We start from the raw sequence: 25,005 nt of genomic DNA on the forward strand, positions 1-25,005 counted from the left end.
AGCCCAGAGTGCAGGAGGGCCCCCCGCCCCCCAGGGCAGCCGTCACACTAAGAGGCATTTAGGGGCTTTGTCCCAGGTCTGCTGAGCTTTGGGCAGGAGGGGAAGGGAGTAGGAGAAGGACCCTCAGGCCCTGGGGAGTGGGTGAAGGAGGGACAGGGAGGGAGGGAGGGAGGGAGGGGTGCTGGCACTCAGGGCTCAGGGCCAGCAGCTCTCTGTCCTCCTGTTGCTCGCAGAGGCGGCTGCAGTGGGAAGGAGCCTTTGACTGATGTGGTTTTTTTTAAAACCACTTGATCATGATCAAGGATTTAATTTTATCCCCTTCCCTGGCTGGCTCTGACTCTATTTGGAGTTTAAGCACCAGCGAGAAGGAGGGTCCCTGGAACACAGGACGCCACCCCAGGCTCTGCAAGGCCCCTCCCTGCCTGTCCAGCCAGGACGACGTCCATCTGGGGGACCCCTCAGCTCAGCTCTGGCCCTTCCCCCAGGCAAAGCTGCTTAGCAGAGAGGGAGGCCCAGGGGTGGGGGTGGGGAGCAGGAGGCAGCTCCCGCCCAGGCTTCTATTGGAATCATCTCAGCTCTTTCATCCTCGTCAAGAAGAGTTTAACCAGCACCTGACTGCACCTGGGGCTGTGCCCCTCCCCGCCAGGAGCCCGGAGTGCAGACACGACCTTCCTCTGAATGCCATAGCAGAGAGGATGGGGTGGTGACCTAATGATGACCATATGTGCTGACCACCCACTGTGGGCAGGTCACTCGGCCACCTTGTCATCTGCATCATCTCATTAATTCTCAGCAACAGCCTTATGCGATGCTCTTGCTTTCCCCTTTTTTTCCGATAAATAATTTGTCCTAAATCACCCAGCTGCCCAATGGCAGGTCCAGACTCCATTCCCACAGCCAGAATGTCTCCCCAGCCCCCGACTACTGAAGATTTATACTGGGGGAGTAAACAGTCTAAATCAGGGTCAGGATCAAGGAACGTTTGACCAGGATTTTGCTGGGTACAAAGCATTTTCTGTGTAGACTTTGGCAAAGGCACAATTGTTTTTATTATTATTCCCACTTTACAGATAAGAAAATGAAGGCCGAGACCTGCCCAAGGGTACAAGGTCACAGCGGGGAGGCAGGGCTGTGGCGCAGTCTGTGGGGGGCAGGTGTGCCTCCAGGCTGGATGGCCAGGTGCCAGCTGTGAACAGGAAGAGTTGTACAAAGTGGAAGAACAGCTTATTCTAGAAAAACCAGCTTAGCCTGGAGGCCTGCCGGGTCCCCACGGGAAGCAAGTGTGGGAGGGCAGCAGCTTCACTGGGGAGATGAGGGGTGGCCCCAGGTTAACCCCATCAGAGGGTTAACCCATCTGATAAATACTTGTTGTTGTTTTTTTGTTTGTTTGTTTGTTTTTAATGTATTTTATTGATATTTTACAGAGAGGAAGGTAGAGGGATAGAGAGCTAGAAACATCCATGAGAGAGAAACATCAATCAGCTGCCTCCTGCACACCTCCCACTGGGGATGTGCCCGCAACCAAGGTACATGCCCTTGACCGGAATCGAACCCGGGACCCTTCAGTCCGCAGGCCGACGCTCTATCCACTGAGCCAAACTGGTTTCGGCCAAATATTTGTTAATAACCTACTTACAATGGGACATGATGGGGCTTGAGAACAGGGCCAAATACCAGACTGGTCCTGGGGTCACAGAGCTGGCCAGGGAGAGGGTGCTGGGCAGCCCAGTGATCCAGGATTTACCCCTCACCTGCTCCCGCTCCCTTCTGTCAAAGCTGGAAGTGGGGCAGACCACCTGGGCCCAAGTTCTGGATGCACCACACTGACCTCTGGCAAAGTATGGAACCCCCGTTTTCTCTTCTGTAAAACCACATGCTTACGTCACACATGACTGAAGAGGGTGTATACGAAGTGCTACGCACCTGCACGCAGGTAGCGCCCAGTACACACTCGCTGTGTCCAGACCAGGACACGGAGCCACCTGCATAAAAGATGTTTGTGGCCCAGCCGATGTGGCTCAGGGGTTGAGCTTTGACCCAGGAACCAAGAGGTCACTGGTTTGATTCCTGGTCAGATCACATGCCCAGGTTTGGGGCTTGATCCCCAGTGGGGGTGTGCAGGAGGCAGCCAATCGATGATGTTTCTCTATCATTGATGTTTCTATCTCTCTATTCCCCTCCCTTCCTCTCTCTCTAAAAATCAATAAAAACATTTTTAAAAATTAAAAAAAAAAAAGTTGTTTGTGGCCCTGGCTATGTGGCTCAGTTGGTTGGAGCATCGTCCCACACACCAAACGATTACGGGTTCCATCTCTGGTTGGGGTCTGTATAAGAGGCAATCGATGATGTTTCTCTTACATTGATTTTTTCTCTCTCCTTTCCGATCTCTCTAAAATCAATTTAAAAAAAATACATAACCTCAGGTGACGATTTATAAATAATCCTCCTATATAATAAAAGGCTAATATGCAAATTGTCCCCTCGACCTGGAGTTCGACCAGGGGGTGGGGCCAGCCGGCCAACTGCCTGCAGCCCCTCCCCGTCCGGCCTCTAGTAAATAAATAAATGATGTTGGTGAAAACCCACCTCCTTCCAGGGTCAAGGCCAAGCGCCAGGAGGCGGGAACTCTCAGAGGCTCTGAGTCTGAAGTCACACCTGGGGCTGTGCAGCGGGGTGGGGCTCCCACAGGTGTGCAAACAGAGGCCACCTGGGCACCCTCTGCTGCTTCCCTGGGACTCGGGGAGAGGCCTGCGGGTGGGGCTCAGCTCCCAGCAGCAGCCTCGCTCTCCTGGCCGCCCTGCCCGCAGGCCTGGGAACCGTCCCTGGGAACCACCCGTGAGAGTGGGGGTGAGAGTGTGGGTGAGAGTGTGGGTGAGAGTGTGGGTGAGAGTGTGGGTGACAGTGCGGTTCCAGCCTCACAGAGGAAAGTGAAAGCAAGGCTCTGGCTGATATTCAGAAAGCCTTTCACTGCCCTTGTCCTCTGAGGAGGCCTTTCTTTAAATTAGGACGGCAGCCATGGTCCCCCAAACCCCCCAAATTTCCCAAACACCCAGCTGTCTCCCCAGAAGAGAAAGCTCCTTCCTTGGACAGAGGAGCATATTTTAAACACGGCCTAAGGGTCAGTCTGGGCCTATTTCACCCTCCAGGAAAGGAAGAGAGGTGGGTGGCCATCAGCAACAGCGAGAGGGGTCGGGGAGAGAGGAGAGGACCGGCCAGGAAGCCAGGACAGGTGGGTGTTGGCGGGTCCCCTGGGGCCCAGAGCTCCTGCTGGGCTCGGAAGCTGGCTCCTGCCCCCACCACTGAGCCAGGGGCCGTGGAGGGATCATTTTCGCTGCTACAAAGGGCCCTCGCTGTTCAAAGGCTGGAGCAGCCTGGGTTCTCACAGCTGCCATTCACCTGTGGGAACAGGGAGATGAAGTACTTCATTCATTCTCCATCTCCCTCCCCCCACCAGGGCTGGGAAACAGCAGCAAAAGGCAGGGTGCCCTGCCTCCATTCTCAGCCCATCCCCGCCTCCCCCAAGCTCAGCCTGGCCCCCAGCGGTCTTGGGCCTTGGCAGTCCCAATCCTGACGTGGGCGTCATCACTGGCCATGCACCTACACCTAGGAAGGTGGACCCAGGAGGTTGCCAGCTGCGTAGGCTGAGGGACCCGGGAAGACCCAGCATTACACCCTCACCTCCCCCGCGCTTTCCATTTGCCTGCTGAAGTGTCCCAAGTTGTCCAATTCCCCTGAGGCCAGGGAGTCAGACAGCTCCGGGAGGGCTCCTCCCTCAGCGCCAGTCCCAGGATCTCCATGGGGGCTGGGCAGGTAGGACAGGGCCAGCCAGCCCCACCTTCTCTGCTCAATGGCCCAGATTAGGAGAGCCATTAACTTCAAGGTTAGCTACCAACAGTGCCGCTCAGAACACTGGGGTGGCCCTGGCCAGTTTGGCTCAGTGGATGGAGCATCAGCCTGCGAACTGAAGGGTCCCGGGTTCAATTCCGGCCAAGGGCACATGCCCGGGTTGTGGGCTTGATCCCCAGTAGGGGGCATGCAGGAGACAGCTGATCGATGATGTTTCTCTGTCATTGATGTTTCTGTCTCTCTTTTCCTCTCCCTTCCTCTCCGAAACCAATAAAAGTATTTTAAAAAAAGAACACTGGTGTGGAGGTGGGGAGTTTACACCTCATGTGAGCCCTTGCTATGTGGCTCTATGTCATTTCTGGTTAACATAGCTGTCTTCCTTTCCATTACTAAGCGCCTTCTGGAAAAAGAAGTTACAGAGAAACTTAAGATAAGGATGAACGGCCGAAACCGGTTTGGCTCAGTGGATAGAGCGTCGGCCTGCAGACTGAAGGGTCCTGGGTTCGATTCTGGTCAAGGGCATGTACCTTGGTTGCGGGCACATCCCCAGTGGGAGGTGTGCAGGAGGCAGCTGATCGATGTTTCTCTCTCATCGATGTTTCTAGCTCTCTGTCCCTCTCCCTTCCTCTCTGTAAAATATCAATAAAATATATTAAAAAAAAAAAAAAGATAAGGATGAACGTCTGCAGATGGAATGCATTACCTTGTTAGGTAGTGAGCTCCCCAGGTATTCAAGCAGAGATGGGGCAAGCCCTTTTCAGAGATGCTGCAGACAACCCCATCTTCCTCAACGCTAGGATTAAATGATGGAGCTGTGCACCTGCCACCATATTCCATAAACCCCAGGGCATGTAGCACCCAGTGGCGCTCTTTGAAAAGGAAATAGAAGTAGTGAGTCTATGTAATTAGAAAAAAAAAAAAAGTAGAAATGAAAAATCCTAGATTACAGTGGTCTGCAAACGGCGGCTCGCGAGCCACATGCGGCTCTTTGGCCCCTTGAGTGTGGCTCTTCCACAAAATACCACGGCCTGGGAGAGTCTATATTGAAGAAGTGGCGTTAGAAGAAGTTTAAGTTTAAAAAATGTGGCTCTCCAAGGAAATTTCCATCGTTGTCCTGGTGATATTTGGCTCTGTGGACGAATGAGTTTGCCGACCACTGGTCTAGAACATGCTTCCAAAGCAAAAATGCCTAAAGCAGAAATGGTTTCAGCTTCCAAACTTGAATGACACCTGAGCACCCGTAACCCTCCCATTTCTGGAAGGACGCGAGGGACGGATATGCTGTTGGGCTTTTGTCACAAGCATTCTGAGGACGCTGCCTCCACAGGACGTTGGGGTGTCTAGAATGGCAGGGCTCCACACCGCAGGGGATGCTCAGGGTCTGCTCACGAGCTCGGACGGTGAGGTCACCTCTGAAGCTTACTGACCTCGGTCTAATCCAGGACGATATTTGGAATCTCCAGGTCGAAAAGGGGGGCTCAGCCTTCCCACAGCCCTGTCAGCTGGGCGGGGTAGACCTGGAAACTTCCAAACCCCAAACCCCACTCCAGGTCACAGACAACTCAACTAGAGAACCCAGCAGCACGGCCCACGTGCTGCGTGGAAGGCAGCAAATGCACCCTACGCCGAGGGAGATAGCTCGGCTCACACACCAAGGTATTAAACATCTTTATTGCTCATTTTTTTCTCCGACAGGTTTATTTTTAGTTGAAATAAGAAGCCACGGCAACACTTTGCCTTTTCTTCTTCAGAAGATGAGACAGATCAGGGCAATCACTGTTACAAGAGGGAGGCCCATGACCTTGACAAGGACGGGCTTGGGGGGAGAACACATCATGGGCCAGGACATGGACCCTTCCTGGGAGCTGCAGGTACAAAGAGCGGGCAGCCAGCAACACCGGCATCTACACCTGATAACAGAGGGGGCTGGAGACTCACCTTTCCCCGGGGCTCCGCTGGAGCTGCAGACCACTGACGGAGAGTGTGTGCTTGTGTGCTTGTGTGTGCTCTCACACATGCCTCTTCCTTCCCCCGGGAGGAAGATGCTCTGAGGCCCCTGGTGGGGTCCCCACAGTCCTTGTCCCTGGGGATCAATGGCCTTTGCAGTTAATGGTCCGCTAACCAGGGCCAGGGGCCCATGTGTGGAGGACACGGTGTTTAGGCCATGACACTCGAGTCCTGCTTCTGGGGCAAGATCAGCAGTGTGACACCCCCAGCCCCCGCCCCGCTCCCAACCCCCCATTGTAGGGCTCTCCCAGGCTCAGGCCTAGGACACACTAACATTTGGCCCCTGTGCTCCATGGCAGCCCCAAGACCTGAGAAGGGGAAATGTGGCTGAGTCTTCTCTGGCTCTCGCTCTGGGGCAAGGACAGGCGTCTACCTTAGGGCAAGGGGGCGAGTTCCCCTCCCTGGGCCTGCTCTTCCTCCACCTCCCCAGGTGGCACCCTGTGAGAGGAGTGGGGAGAAGGGCAGGCTGCCTCAGGGGAAGGGAGAGGGCAGGTGGGAAGACTTGGGTGCCCACAGCCATTCCAAGACCGGGCTCTGCAATGTGCTTCTGGGGCCGGGGCTGAGGACCAGCCTGTGGGCCTTGCTCATTGAAGCCCTTCATAAAAGACGCCGTCCCTTCCAGGCTGACGCGGAGGGACCTTTGGGAAGGAGGTGGACTGAGAGGCACAGGCCCGGATGAGAGAACCCGAGTGCTGGCCGGGACCTACCGTCCAGCAGCAGACACCTTGGGAGCCTGGCTGGGGGCGGTCAGGGGTGGGTGATTGGAGGCAAAGGACTCGCAGGCTTTGAGTCATACTGGGGTTTTTGTGTGGGTTCGGGGCGCCTAGGCAGACACTGTGGGGTCTCACAGCTGGGGGAGCAGCTCCTGCCCTTTCCAGGAGGACCCCAGATGAGGCCTCAGGAAGCAGATGCAGAGAATGGATGCGACAGAGCTGCCTGGGCAGCCTCTGCTCAGCTCGGTCAGGCGGGGGCCTGGCGCAGCAGGCCTTCCATTCTTGTCCAGGGAAGCTGGCTGGCTGCCAGCCCTGGAAATGATGCACATAAATCCTGGCTAATGGCCGGTCACCACTCAGCTCCTGGCTGCTCCTTCAGGACAACACAAACCTCCTTGGGGGCCCCATTCCAGCTGCGGATGCTGCTTGGGGTCCTTGAGGTCCCCTTACTGGTGGAGTCAGGTGTGGTCACTAAAGCTAATGCACTTTCAGGTGCACCCAGGCTGCAGAGGGACTGTGTGCAGCAGAAGGGGTGGGGGGTGGGGAGGGCAGAGCAACGGGAGTCATGGGGGAGCCAATGGGAAACCAAACGCACAATCGAATGCAAACACAAACAGAACACGTGAAAGCAGCCAGCTGTGTAATAAATATTGCAAAGCGCATTTGGTTTCTTTCTTTTTTTTCAAGTCAAATATAACAACCAATGTCCCAAACCCTGTATTCAGCATTCAAGAGAGAAGCTGTTGCTATCAGCAGAACACCTGCAGCCATTCAAGAAAAAAATCGTTTCCCATTAGGCAGCCAATCAAAATCCTTTTAGAGTCTGAGCAGCCAATCGCACCTCTTCACGTTCCTAAAAAGTGACCTAAATAAAGAAAGCACCAGAGCTCGGAGAGCTTCCCGGGAAGCCATGTACCCGAGGCGCAAATTTAAAAAATAAGAGTCAGAAATAAAAATAAAAGGTTTCCGTTGGTCAAGATTTAAAAATAAAAAGGTTTCTTCCTGAAGCCAATCATGAGTCCGTCCCTTGAAGCCAATCATAACTGCACCACCGGTGTTTCCCTCAATGCCAGCCCTGCTGAGTGGCCGTGGGGTGAGGTGGGGTGGGGTGGGTGGGGTGTAGAAGGGGAATGGGGAAGGGGACCCACTGCCACTCAGCCAGATGAGGTCCACACAGATCTCTTGGCCGATGCCAGCTTTCAGGATGTTCCCTGGGATTCGTAGCTACTGCCTCCGGTCCTCTGTCTCCGACCTGGAAAACGCCATCACCACGTCCTCTGCACCTGCAGGCGAGCGGAAGAGACTTGCTGGATGGGCCTCTGGCACCGGGAGCAACCTGGGACGAGGCAAGGAGGCTGTGGCCTCAGGTGCAGCATCAGTCCACCTTAGGGAGGTGCTTTCTGAGCACAAAGCACTTCCCAGGAAGCCCACCTCCCCGCAGGCCTCCCCTGCAGCCTGGCCGGGGGATATGCCTGCAGCTGGCTACAGGGCTGGCGGACTGCGGGCTGAGGGGTGATGGGGTGAGGCTCAGGCTTGCTGAAGGCTGCACAGCTAGGAGGTGAGTGTGAGAACACAGGGTTGCTGTGGAGCAGGGCTCTGCTCACACCCCTCGCTCCAAAGTCACCACAGTCAGGCCCTTCGGAAGCGCCCTTTTTCTTCCGAAGACTCTCGTCTTGATCCCTTTGGGGGACCTCGCTCCTTATGGTTTCTAGGAGCCAGGCCTCTTTGCCCAAACCCAACACCTGTTCTAAGGAGCAGGCGGTCCGGCTCCACAGGCGACAGATAATGGTCATAATCTCTACTGCTGCTGTTTTTAATCATGGATTTGGGAATCTGGTCTAGGCACTCATGAAATCACTTCCTTTGTCTTGTTTTCCATAAGACAGCTCTGACATGCAGCCAGAAAAGGCAGGAGAGGGAGGGAAAGCGCTTGAAATCCTGACCTGCCTCCCTGCCCAGAGCTGCTGGGAGGCAGGAGCTGACTTAGCCGCAGACCCTGCAGACCCCAGGTCCCCTGGCGCCTCTGGCCCTGGCCCTCCCTGAACCCTGCTGCTTCCCCCTTTTTTTCTAAAGGACGGCTCTTGGTTGCGCCCAGAATAACAGTTGGCTGCCGTGGCCTTTCTGACATACTTCTCTTCTGGAGGAGTTCTCCGGGGAGGGAGGACTGGAACAGCAGACACAGAAAGGCCACTGAAGGGGGAGCGGTGTGGGAGGTGCGCAGCGGAACTGGCCTGTGAAGCGGCTTTCGCCCCCAGGCATGGTGCTGGCCGCTTCCCCACCACAGGGCACCCTCTCCTTCACACTGGCAGTCACCTGCTGACCTCCTTCCTACCTGTCTGCCTCGTGGACAACGGAGGGGGCACCTGCCACGGGCGCTGCAGAAGGAGGGCCCGCCCACAAGGCTGGATCATCGCAGAAATGCGCCTTCACTTGGCACCAGGGCACAGGTGCTGTAACCACCCCCTGCCTTGCTGGGACTCTGATAGCTCACCCTGAAAAGGGGAAGGAGGTCTGGAGAGGAGCTCAGATCCTCTGACTCCTGGGGATGGGGCTCTTTGCTTGGGAAGCCCTGCAATTCCTCCCCATCTTCTCGGGGACATTCTGTTCTCGCTCAGTCCCAGGACCACGCAGTACCACTGCAGCCAGAATTTCCCTAGCAACCACAGAGTCCAGGATTACATCATACCCTGCATGGCGGCTAAGCTGGTTACCTAACAGATGCCAGCTTTCCCCACGCCGCCTCCCCAGCTCGCTCATCACGGGGGCTGGCGGGAGACCACTGGAGGGGCGCTGTCAGCACAAGAAGCCTGGCTCCATGCGCAGGGGCAGACACGCGCTTCCCTTGCCTGCCTCGGGGGCTTCCTCACCGGGACCTGAGTTGCATCACAGAAACAGCACCGGCTGCCCCGGAGGGCTGGAGAGGCGGCAGAGGGAATGGCCACTGGCTCCCTGGAGGAACCCAGGCCCAGGCCCAGGGCCCCTGACACCACAGCTGCCCTGTGTGTGTCCCCAGCCTCTCCTTTCTATCAGTTGGCCGGGCACCCATCCTCAGCAGGCCTGACCCTGGACCCAGCAGGCCCCTAGGCGAGGGACACCTTTCCCCCCTTTTCTCCAAGGGATTGGGCCAGTCACCTAACCGGGAGGGTGAGCTGCTCTGTGAGTTCCCATGAGTCAGGCCGTCCGAGCTTTAGAGCCAGGAGGGACCTCAGAGATGATCACCACAGTCCCCCCTTATCCTTCAAAGGCCAGCACGTGGTGTCTCCCGAGGGGCTCCCACTGTGTGGAATCATGGGGCTCGGAACAGGAAGACACTGCAAAGGAGCCAGCAGGCCCAGCCCACTGCCTCCAAGCGGTTAGCAAGGCTTCCTGTCCCTTTACAGGTGAGGCCGCGTCCACCGCCTCGGCACGTCTGCCAACACCGTCTGGACCCGGGCTCAGAGCTCCTGTTCATCCCGTCCCACCAAGACAAAGAGCACCAGAACCAGACAAAGACAGCAAAAGGGAAAAAGAACTGCAGGCCAGGATCTCATATGGCTATAGATATTCATCACACCTGCGCTATGCAAAAATACTAAAAAAATACCAGCAAACTGAAAAAAGCAACACAAAATAATTACATGCTCTGATCAAAGAGAATGGAGCCAAACCCAGGGTTTCAACAACATCAAAGCAGCCCTTGGGCACCTTGGAGGAAATTCAGCATGGAACCCAGAATGCCGCCCTGAGAGTAGCCCTGCCCCCTGCCCTGCCCCCGCCCTGGCCGCTGCCTGCCAGACCCCTCCCCAGTCCCATGGCTCACCTGCTATGGAAAGCAGGGCCAAGGCACTGCTGAGGGCACAGCTCTGAACTAGGGCAGGGCACGCAGTGGGCCATCTCAGCCCACGCTCAATGCCAGCTTTGCCCCGTTAACAGAGTCCAGTCAAGTGACTGGGGAGAGAAAAATGACAAATATGCAGGAGCTTGTGAAAGGGAAGCTGGCCCTGAGCCGGGGGCGGGAGACAGACAATGGGTAGCTGGTCTGTTTCAAGCTTGGGATGAATTCACAACAGCAGCATGGAAAGCCCAGAATCGGCTCCACATCAGCACCAGCCTGGGCCCAGGTCCCAGCTGACGACGGGAAGCTACACGTGGCCGTCCGGCAGCCCAGCTCACTGCAGGGCGCTGGGCCCAGGAGGCAGTGTGGTTTGGAGAAAGCCCACCAGGCACTCAGACAGTTGAGGCTCTGAGTTGAAGTCTTTCAAAGGTCTTTCCATCCATACACTAGGCACCTCAATCTGTGTCCGGAATTGTCAGAACACAGCCCTCAGCCACCTGTTATAACTGGGTCCGTGATGGTGGATGAAGAACAGAAAGGTACACGAAGATGGCGCAGCCCTGAGGCCGACGGATGGAGTGACGGTACTCACGGCCTCTGTGTCTTAGATGTGGCCGTGACGCCCTGGTGGAGACCTCACCCTTTTCTAGGGGCTCAGAACTCAGTCCTGGAGAAGCACTGAGCCTGGGGCTCACTGAGAGCTGGGCTGGGGCCCCAGGGCAGACCAGGACAGCTCCCAACTCATCCTCCCTCTCCAGGAGCGACCACAGAGGGCCCAGCGAGGGAGGAAGGGACAGGCCTCCCAGCCGTGACAGTGCAGTTCCTGCTGTTCCACCAGCGTAGGGGGACAAGGGGACCCCAGAGCTCTCCCAGCTCCGAATCCTGCACTGCCCCGCTCAGAGCTGGCTCTCCAAGGTGGTTGGGAGAGAGAAAGCAGCCCTGAGCCAAGAAATTGACACAAGGTACAAGATGCTGGGGTCAGCTCCCAAAGGAGGCCAGCCCCGGGCCCCAGAGTCCAGGACACAGCCCTGTACAGATGTCACCGGAGAAAAGGGGCTACTCCCAGAAGCGGCATCAGCCGTGGGTGGGGGCGCCCACATCACCCGATTAGGAGCCATGGGTTCCTCCAGGCCCAGCTCCCCACGGCCATGCACTCTGGGGACAGGGGCCTCTCTGAAACCCGGCACCCCTGCTTGCAGGGTCAGATGTGCTGGGGCAGGGGTCTCTTGACCTCCTGACCTCGCAGGGGCCTCACACCTTCCTAATGAGGGTAAAGCACTGGGACAAGCATGTCAAACTCGTGGCCCACAATGAATATTTTTGCGGCCCAGCCAATATAACGGTGTGAGCAGTTATTTACAATTATGAAAGGAAATAAGTCTCCGGTCAGATCCAGAATTACTGACATTCACCTTGGGTCAGTTTTGAAAGGAATCACTGCGAACAAGATTTCCCCCGAAGTAGGAAAGACAGTAGCAGAGAAGAGATGCCAAGTGTCGGGAAGAAAACATTAATCTTATCATTGCTCTTGTTCTTTTTTTTAATACTATACTTTTCAAAATAAACCTAATTTCTATGAAAATTTAAGCTTTTGTTTGTTTGCGGCCCACATAAACTTAAACCTTATTTGGCCTGTGTTAGCCTTTGAGTTTGACATGCTTGCACCGGGGCCTAAGAAACTCAGAAATACAAAGGGAAGCCCCAGTCTCCAAATTCCCACACTCCGGGGGCAGGAGACAGCGGAGGGTGTTCCCTTTGGCTGATGCTGCAAAGCCCCCCAGGAAACCCAACCTGCCTCCACGCTCACAGCCACCGCTCACAGCCACCGCTCACAGCCACCGGCCAAAGAGGAAACTTGACCACACGCCTCCCCTCTGTCCCCTTCTTTGCCCCTATGACTTCTGGTTGTGGTACCTCTTCACCCAATTACCTCATTGTCTTGCTGTCAACACCAACTAGAGTCTGCCACCCGCTACTCAACACGGCAGCAGCTCAGCTACCGGCTCTGCAGAGAGGAGCCAGGAGGCAGCAAGGCTCCTGGACAAACAGGTCTCAGCTGCTCCTCCACAGGGGAAGTTCCCACGCGGGACGAGGCTCGAGCACCACCCCAGACCAGGCCTCCTCCCAGACAAACCCCGCCCACCGGGTGCACTCACTGTTTATAGCAGCTGCAGCCTAGGAGCCCGGGTTCTACAGATCTCAGCTCTGGTGCCCAAAGCTCCCAGGGGATGGCTTTACCCAGACATAGCAAGACACGGGTTGCCATGGGGACAGCAGCCCTGATCCACCAAGGAGTCAGCAGCCAAAGTGGGCTCCAGACTTGGGCTCCCAGCTGACAACCCATCACCAGGCACCCAGGCTGCCAGGACAAGGGAGCATGCAGCGGGCTCCCAGCAGGGGCGGGCCTCCTGACCAGCCATTGAGGGCCCTGCCTGGTCTTGAGCAGCCTCTGTGGACGCTAGGACCCTGGAACCCAGTTCTGAGCCTGACCTGGCCTACTCTGTGATACAGGGCAAGTCCCTGCACATCCACTCCCGTTTCTTCATCTGCAAAACCTGAAGCATCGCACCTCTCCTCCCACCTGAGCACCAGGACAACATCCACACACAGCACCACAGTCAGCATCTGTAGGGTCACAACTCGGGTTCTACACACCAGCTCTTCTTCAGTCCAGGCCCCTCCCCCAAGCCCACCTGCTCTACTCCAGACCCCTCCCCAAACCCACCTGCTCTACTCCAGACCCCTCCCCCAAACCTACCTGCTCTACTCCAGACCCCTCCCCCAAACCCACCTGCTCTACTCCAGACCCCTCCCCCAAACCCACCTGTTCTACTCCAGACCCCTCCCCCAAACCCACCTGCTCTACTCCAGACCCCTCCCCCAAACCCACCTGCTCTAGTCCAGACCCCTCCCCCAAACCCACCTGCTCTAGTCCAGACCCCTCCCCCAAACCCACCTGCTCTAGTCCAGACCCCTCCCCCAAACCCACCTGCTCTACTCCAGACCCCTCCCCCAAGCCCACCTGCTCTAGTCCAGACCCCTCCCCCAAACCCACCTGCTCTAGTCCAGACCCCTCCCCCAAACCCACCTGCTCTAGTCCAGACCCCTCCCCCAAACCCACCTGCTCTAGTCCAGACCCCTCCCCCAAACCCACCTGCTCTAGTCCAGACCCCTCCCCCAAGCCCACCTGCTCTAGTCCAGACCCCTCCCCCAAGCCCACCTGCTCTACTCCAGACCCCTCCCCCAAGCCCACCTGCTCTAGTCCAGACCCCTCCCCCAAGCCCACCTGCTCTACTCCAGCCAGACCCCTCCCCCAAACCCACCTGCTCTCGTCCAGACCCCTCCCCCAAGCCCACCTGCTCTCGTCCAGGCCCCTCCCCCAAGCCCACCTGCTCTAGTCCAGGCCCCTCCCCCAAGCCCACCTGCTCTAGTCCAGACCCCTCCCCCAAGCCCACCTGCTCTAGTACAGACCCCTCCCCCAAGCCCACATGCTCTACTCCATACCCCTCCCCCAAACCCACCTGCTCTACTGCAGACCCCTCCCCCAAGCCCACTTGCTCTAGTCCAGGCCGCTCCCCCAAGCCCACTTGCTCTAGTCCAGACCCATTCCCCTAAACTCACATTGCCCCGTCCCACCCTCCACATGCCCCTGAACCCAACACACACACCCTACTACCTCTGGAGTCTATCCTCTCAGGTCAGTGCATGCCCCCCTCACTCTAATTCTTTTGTCTCCCAAAATGTAAGCTCTCCTAGACCAGAGGCTTGACTATAGGGCAGTGGTTCTCAACCTTCCTAATGCCGCGACCCTTTAATACAGTTCCTCATGTTGTGGGGACCCCCAACCAGAAAATTATTTTCGTTGCTACTTCATCACTGTAATTTTGCTACTGTTATGAATCGTAATGTAAATATCTGTGTTAGGCTGTAGAGCCTAAGACATCGGAAAACACAGATATTTACATTACAATTCATTAACAGTAGCAAAATTACAGTTATGAAGTAGCAACGAAAATAATTTTATGGTTGGGGGTCTCCACAACATGAGGAGCTGTATTAAAGGGCCGCGGCATTAGGAAGGTTGAGAACCACTGCTATAGGGAAAGGGCCAGGATCTGGGAGGAGTGCGTGGATCCCTCCAGGGTCAGGAAAGACCAGGTCTGCATGTCCCCAGATTCTAAGAGGCATCAGAATCCCTGGGAGGGTGGTTGCACATGCTGATTCCTGGGCCCACCTGCCGGATTCCACAGGGCTGGCGGGGAGGGGGAGTCTGCATTTTAACAAGTATCCTCAGTGATTCAGCGTGGTCATCTGTGGCCCACACTCTGAGAACTCGATGCTACAGACTGTCCCTTGATCTCCGCTCCCCACCTGTGTTGTCCCTTCTCGGCCAACATTCAGAAAGAGGTCTGTCCTGCTTCCACTCCCCCGCTTCTCACTTACGCCCTGGCCCACAGCAATCTGGCTCCCAGCCGGCGCTTCCGTAGAAACTGTTTTGGGAGAAGTCACCACTGGCCTCTTAATCAGAAGCCCAGGGAACCCTGACAGTGACCCTGCGGACCTGCCCCCTCCCAGAGCTGCCTTGGCTCCTCCCACTGTCCTCCGTGCTGTGCCCTCTGAGTTCCCCTTGCCCTCACCCTGCCTGCTCTCCCTGGACGACCTCACCTGATCCCATGCCTCACCAATACCCAAACCCAGTCCTCCATCTGCTCCCACCTTGCTCCTGCTCTCTGACCTTGCTCCCACCCCTCCTGGACACCCACAGGCCCCTCCCACTCAGAGCTCCCCTCCCTGTCTCATCCACTAGGACCTCGGTCTCTGATCCCATCCCCACCTGCTCACCCAGCCTGCAGGTTCTCGGTCCTAAATGTCCCACATCACTTTGCACCGGCCGTCACTGTGACCTTCCAGCTGTCTCCCTGCCTCGCCTTCTGCCCCATGACCTCTCCCCAGCGCTCACCCTAAATGGATGACAACTGACCTGGCTAGCTCCCCTTCAGGCCGTGGTAACCCCTTGCAGTCTTCAGAATAAACTCCATCCTGAGCCCATTGGCCTTTCTGGCCACTCACCACCCCCCTGGCATCTGCCACGCCAGTCTCTGAGGGGACACGTAGACACTCAACACTCGCGCACGCTGGGCAGGTTCTGGGGCTCCCTCGGCCTGTGACATCCTCCCCTAGTCTCCCAGGTACACACTACCACGCGTCCTTCCAGGCCCAGGCAAACGGCGCCTCTTCTCTGTGGCTTCCTAGTGAGGTGCCCTTCTCTCAGGACTAGTCCTCCTGTGATGTGTGTGCCCAAAGTTCTTTACACATCTGCTCTTGTGTCTGCCCTGCTGGACCAGCAGCTCGAGGGCAGGGCTGTCAAATGGCACGTGCCTGGCACACAGATCCGTGGGCTAACATGAGCAAAAGTGTCCCATCGCCTGGAGAGCGGCCCCTTAGTGCTCTTGTCCAAGGCAGAGGTCACCTCTTACGGGGTGTCTGGAGGCTAATTAGAGTTGCACAAGGGCATCGTTCTCAGCTCTAAACAATAGGCCCGTGACACTGCAAAGGAAGGTCAAAGCAGCCCTTTGCCGGCCGGAACCAGAATGCGGAACTGAGCAGCTGGCCTGCGTCTCAGCACATTCCTTACCCTTCCTTGGATTTTTATTTTTCTGTAACACAAGTTACCAAGTCCCTCTGGTGGATTTTTCAGTTGGATTCAATGTATATGTAATTTTTTTTGGTTCAATTTTATTATTATTAGGTCACAGGTAATTCTCACGTAAGCGTTGATTAAAGTTAAAACAGATTAGCTTCCCATCCATAGAGCGAGTCCTCCTGGGGCCTGAGCCTGTTACCAGTGCCTCTGGGAGAAGCCCTGTCCACGCAAGGATCCAGCAAAGCCCAGCTGTAGGCCCGAAGCTGAACCAGGGCTGAACACAGCGCTGACCTGGCCCGGATCCTGGCACAATGTGATTAAGGAGACTCGGCTCAGGAGGGAAAGGAGGGGCAGCGACGACCCGAAAGGGGCAGGGAGGGCTGCATGGAGGAGGGGAGAGAGCAGAGGTGGGAAGGAGTGCGAGAAGTCCAGGAAGAACGCTGGCTGTAAGATGGAGATGGTGTCAGCACCTCCACTGATGCTGCTGAGAGGGCCAAGTGGGGTGACCGACTGCAAAGTGCCGTGCAAGGGGTGGGCCACTCCCTCGGGGCTGCTGGCTCCCTGCTGTTGCCCGTGACCATGACCACAGCTCCTTTACCTGGGTTCCGTGTGACCCTGAGATCAAATAACCTATTTTGGGCTCTCTGGCTGCATGCCCTGAGCCAGCAGCCTCAGCTTCTGAGGGCGGGAGCCAGCAGAGCCTGGGACAGCCTCGCTGGCTCCAGGCTGGGGACCTTCCTTGGAAAGTCTCTTGCAGAAAGAGTGTGATCCGATGAGGCTGGAACAGGCGTGAGGAACCACCGTGCCTGCACCACAGCTCCCAGGCCAAGGAGAGGGGAAGAGAAGGACAAGAGCTTCCTTAGCAAATTGGGGTCCATCACAGCCCCAGGACACCTGGGCCAGGGCCAATACGAAGCACCGCACCAGGATGACAGCTCTGCAGGTGACGGGCCACAGAGGGGCCTCTGCCCTGTGCACTGGGGGCCTGGGATGGGCACCCGCTGGGGCCCCGTTCCCTGCGCGGTGCTGGGGCAGGAAGAGACTGGAGCTCTCGAGAACCGTACATTCCAAGGCCTGCAGGGCCCGGGATAACGAAGCAGTAGAAAACTCGTCCCAAAGTTCCCTGTGCCCTCCTGAAATGCCACGGTAACTCCCGTTTCTCAGGTAAAACACTGCCCTGCTTGGAAATGTTTAGGGCAGTGGTCGGCAAACGGCGGCTCGCGAGACACATGCAGCTCTTTGGCCCCTTGAATGTTCTAACGCCACTTCTTCAAAATAGACTCGCCCAGGCCGAAAACCGACTTCTGCGCATGGGCCACGAAGTTTCAATCGCACTGTACGTGCGCGCCCGCAGGTGGTATTTTGTGGAAGAGCCACACTCAAGGGGCCAAAGAGTTGCATGTGGCTCGCAAGCCGCGGTTTGCCGACCACTGGCTTAGGGCCTGTAAGCCACTCCTGGAATTCTCTTTAAATAACTGAAGATTTATACATAAGAATAGTCAACATGTGGCACATCCGGACCCGCTGACCAGCTCTTCGGCCTTGGACTTGTTACTTAACCTCTCCAGCCATTGTCTCTTTTTGAAAGTGAAGAGGCCTCTGGGAAAACCCTCAACAAGAAACCAGGCTCAGAGGAGGGCCTCAGTAAGTGTTTGCTCTTGTGATTAACAGCAAAAATGAGAAACAAATGTCCACCAATAAAGGATCAGTCAAAAATAGGGCATAGCCATATGGCTGCATATTATGCAATTGCTAAAATGTTTTTTTGAAAATTGTTTAAAACATTGTAAAAGGATCATAAGTAAAAAACTGGATGTTAAAATGGATAGTAAAATGTTTATAGTATAAGGTCCCAACTTTATGGTGGAAATAGATGCATATTTTTAAAAGGCTGAGGGGAAATTTAACAAAAGGTAAGAGTGATGTTAGCTATGTAATAGGATTCAATCCTGTAAGCGGTTTCTATCTTTCCTGGTCTCCTGCACTGACGGTGCGTTATTTTATAGCCAGGAAAGGTGGTCAGCGTGTGCTACGGAGAGAGCAGCGCTGGCACTAAGAAAGGAGTGAGCTCAGCATTCTGTCCCGCCTGCTTTGGAAGCTGCAGCTGGGCCTTCTCAGCAAGGCGACCTTCCCAGAGAAGTATTGATTTCCTCTGGTTCAAAGTCAGGCTGTCAGGTCCGCTCGGCCACCCTCAGGGACCCGGAGACAGTGCTCAGAGAACTGGCTCCATGTCTCTGCCTTTCTCAGGGACTGCAGGCTCCCAGCCCCACAAATACAGGAAGGGAAGCCACAGTCCCAGGCTCAAGGAACTCAGAGCTGGTCGGGAGGCAGACCAGGAAACAGTGTGTGAGCAGCACAGCCGAGTACAGAGTACATGTGTGATGGAAATCACAGGAGGGCCTGGCCTGCGGGAGGCGGGGAGGGAGTGGCCAATCAGGGCCTGGCCTGCGGGAGGCGGGGAGGAGTGGCCAATCAGGGCCTGGCCTGCTGGAGGCGGGGAGGGAGAGGGTGGTCAGGGCCTGGCCTGCTGGAGGCGGGGAGGGAGAGGGTGGTCAGGGCCTGGCCTGCGGGAGGCGGGGAGGGAGAGGGTGGTCAGGGCCTGGCCTGCGGGAGGCAGGGAGGGAGTAGGTCAGGGGTCCTCAAACTTTTTAAACAGGGGGCCAGTTCACTGTCCCTCAGACCGTTGGAGGGCCGGACTATAGTTTAAAAAAAACAACTATGAACAAATTCCTATGCGCACTGCGGGCCGGGACGAGTCGGCTGCTAAGCAGGACAGGCAGTGGCACCCGGCGGGCTGGATCAATGTCCTCGGCGGGCCGCATGTGGCCTGCGGGCCGTAGTTTGAGGACCCTGGTAGGTGGTCAGGGCCTGGCTCCGGGGCTCCTGGTAGCAGAGAGCAAATGCAGAGGCAGAAAGGTGTGAACACCCATGGCCTGAGACAGGAGCTGAGAGCCATTCCCTGTGGCTGCTTACGGTGCATGAGGTCATGGTGTTGCAGTTGGCAGGGGGTCTTGCTCGTCATGCTAAGGGGGTTGGACTTCAACTTCAGGCAGTAGAGAGCCACTGAAAGGTTTTAAGTGGGGAGGAGGCCTGCTGACATGGCCTTCAAAAATCCCTCTGGCCAGGGGGTAGAAAATGCACTGTGGGGGGCAAGTGAGACGTCAAGGTGCCAATTAGGAGCTTTGGCAGCAATTGAGACGAGAATTAATACTGGCTCAGACCAAATGGGGGTTCAAACCAAGATGGAGAAGATGAAGCAGATCTGAGCAGCATTAGAGCTGCTGGTAACGTTCGAGATACTTGGAGAAGAGAGGAGGACACATTCGTCACGGCTGAGAACACAGCGAGGGGAGGTTATGAATCTGGACCTGCTGAGTTGTGGGACCTCCGTGGTGAGGTGGTCAGGAGGGAGCTGCATACAGTTGGGTCAGCAGCGGGGTCTGCGCTGAGGCTGCATGTCTGTGGAAGTCACCGTAGCATATGTGAGCTCCCAAAGGGACAGTATTAGACTGAGAGTTGAGAGGACTGAATACAGAGAAGAGCAGCATGACAAAGGGAAAGAGGGCATTCACAAGGGATGAGCAGAGACGGAGAAAACTGCGGGAGGGGGAGAGAGGTGTATATCATGGAAGACGAGGAGGAAAAGCAGGGTTTCTAGAAGGATCATGGTGATCTCACCTGGCCAGAAACTGCTGAGTAGTCATAGGCGTGTGGGTGTGACCATATAGGCCCCGGAATCTGGGCCCTCCGAGTGCGGGCTGTCCATGGGACACCCAGGCTGGCCTCAGCCACCTCTCCACTCTCAGGTTCAGACCTGCAGAGGCCAGGCATGTCCACTGTTCAGTCCAGTACTGGGGGCCACCGGGACCCTCTGCTGGAACCACTTAGTGAGGTCTCAGGGGCGGGCCCGCACTCCAGGGTCTCCAGCACCTGCCTGGGCCCAGCAGATATTGGGTACAAGTTCACCAGGGGGAGAGCGGGAATGGGGGAGGCTGGGAGGCCTGGGTGCAGCACGAGGGGCCAGATTACAGCGGGCAAAGAATGCCCAGCTCACTCTCCTCCCTGGATCTAGGGAGGGCAAGCAGCGCCCCGAGTATCAGCCCCCTCCAGCTGCAGAGGGGAAGTGTTTGTGGGCCTAAAAATTGTGGGCAGGACCCCAGGACTAATGCCAAGCACAGATCCATTGGTGGGGTGATCTCGGGCCCCCTACCAAGGGGAGCTGGAACAGTAAGAGGCTGCAGACACCCAGGAGGGAGCAAGGGGCATTTGCTGAGAGACAGTGCCACCTCGTGGCAGGAGGCACTCACACCAGGCTTCTGCTCCTAGGCCTTTGGGGGTCTTTCATGCTGGGGCCCCTGCACAGGAAGCAGTGAGCCAGGCTTTGCCACCCGGGCAGCACTGGAGCCTCTGACAGCAGCATGCCCCGTGGCATCAGGTGAGGTCGGCTCTGCCCACGGAGAAGGCAGGCAGACTAGAATTTTAGCTGACAGCCATTTGGCGCCACGGGGAAGGCAGAAATGTAAGGTCCTATTCTCAGGCTTGTCCCTGCACAGCAGGAGGGACTGGACCAGTTGCTGTTTGGTTGCCAGTGTGTGTGTGTTCGTGGTGTCTTGAGAAGTAACAGCATGCCGTGCGGCTCTTCCAGGCACAGCCACCCTCCCCTCTCCAACTCAGGTCCCCGGAATCCTTGGGCTCTCTGTAGCGCATGCCTTCCCGTGAGGCTCAGGTCAGAGTGACCGTAGCGGTGAGGTGCCACCTGCAGGACATCCCGGCAGCAGAGAGCCACTCCTGCCACCAGCCTCCCCCAAGGTTCTCCCCTGGCTCCAGGCTCAGCTCCAGGAGCCTGCTTCCTGGACAGAGAGGTGGCTGAGGTCAGCCTGGGGTCCGTGGACGACCCACACTCAGAGGGGCCCAGGCTCTGGGGCCCATATGGTCACACCACACACCTATGACTCACTCCTGACTGCTCAGCAGTTTCGGGCCAGGTGAGGTCACCATGATCTCCTTAAGCGACTCGACAGAGCTCACTTTATTCTCAATTGTTGGGTTAGCTGAGCGAGGTAAAGAGTGCTCATAAAAATACTTTTCTACACTTCCCTTATTACAAAAGAAATGTGTGGGCCATGTTAAAAAATTAGCATTACAAAAATGTGTGACTTGGAAAGTGAAAGACCCTTATATAGTTTTACCCTCTATCAAAATTTTCTATTAGCAGCCTAGTGTGTTTTCTAAAAAAAAAAAAAAAAAAAAAAAAAAAGAGAGAGAGAGAGGAAGGGAGAGGGAGAGAGAGAAAGAAACATCAATGATGAGAATCATCAATTGGCTGCCTCCTGCATACCCCCAACTGGGGATCAAGTCCATAACTGGGGCACGTGCCCTGACGGGGAATCAAATCATGACCTCCTGGTTCATGGGTTGATGCTCAACTACTGAGCCACACTGGCCAGGCCTGGTGTATTTTATTTCAGCCTTTTTTTCTATACATGCGTGGGTGTGGGGGGAGAGATGAATGTGTTGTTTTCTATACTGACACAGTTCTACAGCTTTTCTTGATTTTCCAGTAAGAACATTCTACCATAGGCATTCTTACCACCCCCGCTCAAATTCAGGTTAACTCAGTGAGCCAAGACCAGGGTGGGAGGCCAGGTAAGGCCCAGGGACTCAGAAACGTGAGGGTTTCGGGTAGATGTGGTTCCGCACGGGGAGAGGGGCCTGTGCTAGAAACCCCATCAGCCTGGAAGAGGAGAGCGCTCCAGAAAGCGTACCCCAGGAGGCCAGGGCAGACCCCACATCCATGTCCAGGCGGTCCCAGACAGGCCGCCCTGTGCCCGTGGCCCGGTGAGCAGCTGTCCCAGGGAGCTGCCTGAGCCACCGGGGCGTCCTGTACGTTTCTGCTGAGTTAGGTGCACAGGCCGGGTCACACCCAGCGTCAGAGCTTGGGGACTGGGCCCTGAGCCAGGGCAGAGCCCTGTGACATCCAGGAGAACAGGGGCAACTCCAAGATCAGCAGCCGTGTGCCAGACCCTCAGCACTCTGCTCATGGAGCCCCTCACATCAGACGTGCCGCACTATTTTATGGCAAATAATTCAAACTAGTGTAATAAGGACAAAAAAATAACTGGAAGGGGACGCTGGTCAGGAGACTGGGCTGCCGGGTCGCATAAAGCTTCCAGAAAGGAGGGGCCCCGTCAGTGCCCAGCAGCCTCCTGCTGCCCCAGGGCAGACAGTGGCGAACCCGGTACCCAGATGAAGAATCCGGCTGCAGGTCTGCACCCGGGGTCCCTGGTAAGTGGCTGCCTGACCAAGGGCAGTAACTGTGTCCTTGCCGGTTAAGTGGAAGTAATACAAATAGTAGCGATCTACACTTAAATTAAATGACACGTATCAAGCACTTAGCACACGCCTACTAGACAACATACTCCAATGCCCCCCACTACCATTATGATGACTAGTTGATGGCACTCAAAAAAGAATTAACTCCCGGGGGCACACTGAGACCTCCAGGGCCTTTGGGCCTCCCCTCTGGGCACAGCCAGGAACACACCAGCCACTGTGCAGGCCCGTGGTTCTCAACCTTCCTAATGCCGCGACCCACAGGTTGAGAACCGCCAGCAGGGTCGCCTAAGACCATCGGAAAACACAGATATTTACATTACGATTCATTAACAGTAGCAAAATTACAGTTATGAAGTAGCAATGAAAATAATTTTATGGTTGGGGGTCACCACAACATGAGGAACTGTATTAAAGGGTCGCGGCATTAGAAAGGTTGAGAACCCCTGATATAGGCCGCACCCAGGCCAGGTCCTAGCACACAAGGACAGTGTCACTCCCCCTGGCAGGGGGCTGGGTGGGCAGGGATCAGGCCGAAGGTTGAGGAATGCAGCAATCAGAGCATCTGCAGTGATAGGGGCCCCGGACACCTCCACTTCTTGCCTCCCCCAGACCTAGAAAGGGGTCCTGGCAGGCTGGGACCGGGCAGGGGCCCCTAGGGCTCCGTGGCTAGATGAGGCTCTGCCTGGGGCTCAGCTCTGTGGGGAGGAGGGAGCCGTGGCCCCTCCTTGTCTCTCACGGAACCCCTCCCCGCCACCCCCCACCACCCTGGGAGGGCGGCAGCTGTGCTTTCTAAAGGAGCCTCACCGGGTGCCCTGGGAAGGGTGTGGCCACCCGGGCCTCACTCACCCTGGTCGATGGAGTGCTGCGGCAGCTGGCTCAGCTGGCTGTTGACCACCCCCGCGTAGGTGCGCAGGAACTCCTCCTCGCTGGCCGTTAGCTGCAAGGGGAGAGCGGCAGGTGAGGGCGGACCGTCGCTTCTGAAGGCACCTGCCAGGCCTGCTTGGCCCCCAAGAGGTGCCACCTCCTTTGCTCCCTGGAGGTTTGACTCCTCAGTTCCAGAGCAAGCGCTCCTGCCACCCCTGAAACGTGGCCCACGAAGCCTGGCCACTCAGAGCAGACCGGAGGCTGGACTCTAGGGCAGCGCAGGGCCACTGGGAAGCGCTGCCCTCTCCGGGCCTGTCCTGCCCGCGCCCCTGGGCGCTCCCTGGGAGAGAAGACTCACCCACCTGACCCAGACGTGGGAAGATGCCCCAGCGGTGCCCCTGGAACTGCACTCCCAGACTCAGTGCCACGTGAACCAGCCACAGAGCCAAACCACAGGCTCAGCATCCCCTCCCCGACCACGGCTGCTACAGGCGGGAGCTACAGCCGCTGCTCTGCCCCCCAGGCACTCACATTTGATCCCATCTTCCTCAGCATGAGCAGCACCCGGACCTTCTGCTGAATGTACATCTCCTCCGGACTCTTCCCGGGAGCCCCCTCGCGGTTCATCCCCTGGCCAGCTCTGGGGACTGCTGCAGAGCGAGAAGCACGGGGGTGTCAGGACGAGACTGCCCAGAGAGACAGGGAGCTTCGTGGGAGTGTCAGGCAGCCCACTTCGCTGCAGCGTCTTGTTTTTGAGAGTCCAGAGCAGGTGGCAAGTTGCCTGTTCTCCCGAGACCCCACTAGCCCCGCTGTGGGCAGAGCTCAGCCCAGGGAGACCAAGGTAACCCACACTCCCGGCCAGCTCTGCCTTCCGCCACGAGAGATGGGCTACATGCCCCCACGGGGTCCCAGGCTTTCAAAGCAAGCAGCTCCACCAGGAGAGGAGTGGCACGATCAGAGGCAGCTGGCTAGGCCTCCGCTGGAGGAGCTGTGGGATCAGCACCCAGCCCCAAACCCCAAGGCAGCTCTCAGGCAAAGCCCCTGCCGAGATCAAGAGGCCAGCTCCCGGGCTGGGCTCCAAGGAGTCCCTCGATGGGGACAGGCGGGCCGGGGCTCTGGGACACCGGACCCAGGCTCACTGCCACCACCCTCACAGGCCCACCCCCCCTGTCCCAGGCAGCTCCTGTAGGCAGCAGCTGTGTCCAGGTGCAACGGGGACCCGACCTGCAGGAAGGTCCCAGGAGAGAAGTCCCAGGGTTTCCCCTCGGGGAGGAGCCAGTGGAGAGGAAGCCAGCTGGAGGGGTTAGATTACAGAGCTGTAACTCCTGGATGAGTCAGAAATAACGCGGCAGCTGGTGGGGGTGGAGCCCTGGCAGCCCAGTGCCAGGAGCTGCGCTCGGAGACCAAGGGAACTGGGCGGGTGGGCCAAGAACACTCCTTGCACCATCCACCCATCCCTCGGGTGGCAAGCCCTGGACCAGCAGGCGCTCCCAGGCAGGGTGATCTCCTGGGGAGGCGACTCTCTGTGCAAAGGGTGGACTCAGAAATGTGCCAGCGCCTGCAGAGCAGCTTCCCTGGACGTCCCCGTCAACTGCTCGGTCCCCATAAACTAGCTGAGGCCCTGGCCCTAAAAGCCCACGCGACAGGCCAAAGGCTGGCCAGCTGGGGTTTCAGTAGCGGCCATATGCCTGATGTGACATGGTCCCCTTGCAGGGCCTTCCCTGCTGCCACTAAAGCCCCAGGCTCCCTACTCAACTGTCTACCCGCCTTCCCTCCTCCAG

At 56.9% G+C, this 25,005-nt stretch overlaps 1 protein-coding gene across 7 annotated transcripts in view; it reads right to left on the reverse strand.

Annotated features, from left to right (window-relative positions):
• Positions 1–5,499: 5,499 nt before the first annotated feature.
• CTNNBIP1 (catenin beta interacting protein 1) overlaps positions 5,500–25,005 on the reverse strand; it is a 49,527-nt gene continuing 30,021 nt past the window's right edge. For 3 of the 7 annotated variants that reach the window (XM_080657826.1, XM_080657825.1, XM_080657827.1), the window contains 3 exons: positions 23,756–23,874; positions 23,207–23,297; positions 7,772–7,902 (listed from right to left, as the gene is read on the reverse strand). In XM_080657826.1, coding sequence (XP_080513952.1) covers positions 7,832–7,902; positions 23,207–23,297; positions 23,756–23,851 — 258 coding nt within the window. In that variant the 5' untranslated portion in view covers positions 23,852–23,874 and the 3' untranslated portion in view covers positions 7,772–7,831. Of the gene's footprint in view, positions 7,903–23,206; positions 23,298–23,755; positions 23,875–25,005 lie in introns of all 7 variants that reach the window. The other 4 variants (XM_080657829.1, XM_080657830.1, XM_080657828.1 and 1 more) reach the window with 3 other exon arrangements.

Source organism: Plecotus auritus, assembly GCF_963455305.1.
Source record: "Plecotus auritus genome assembly, chromosome: 2".
NCBI lineage: Eukaryota > Metazoa > Chordata > Mammalia > Chiroptera > Vespertilionidae > Plecotus > Plecotus auritus.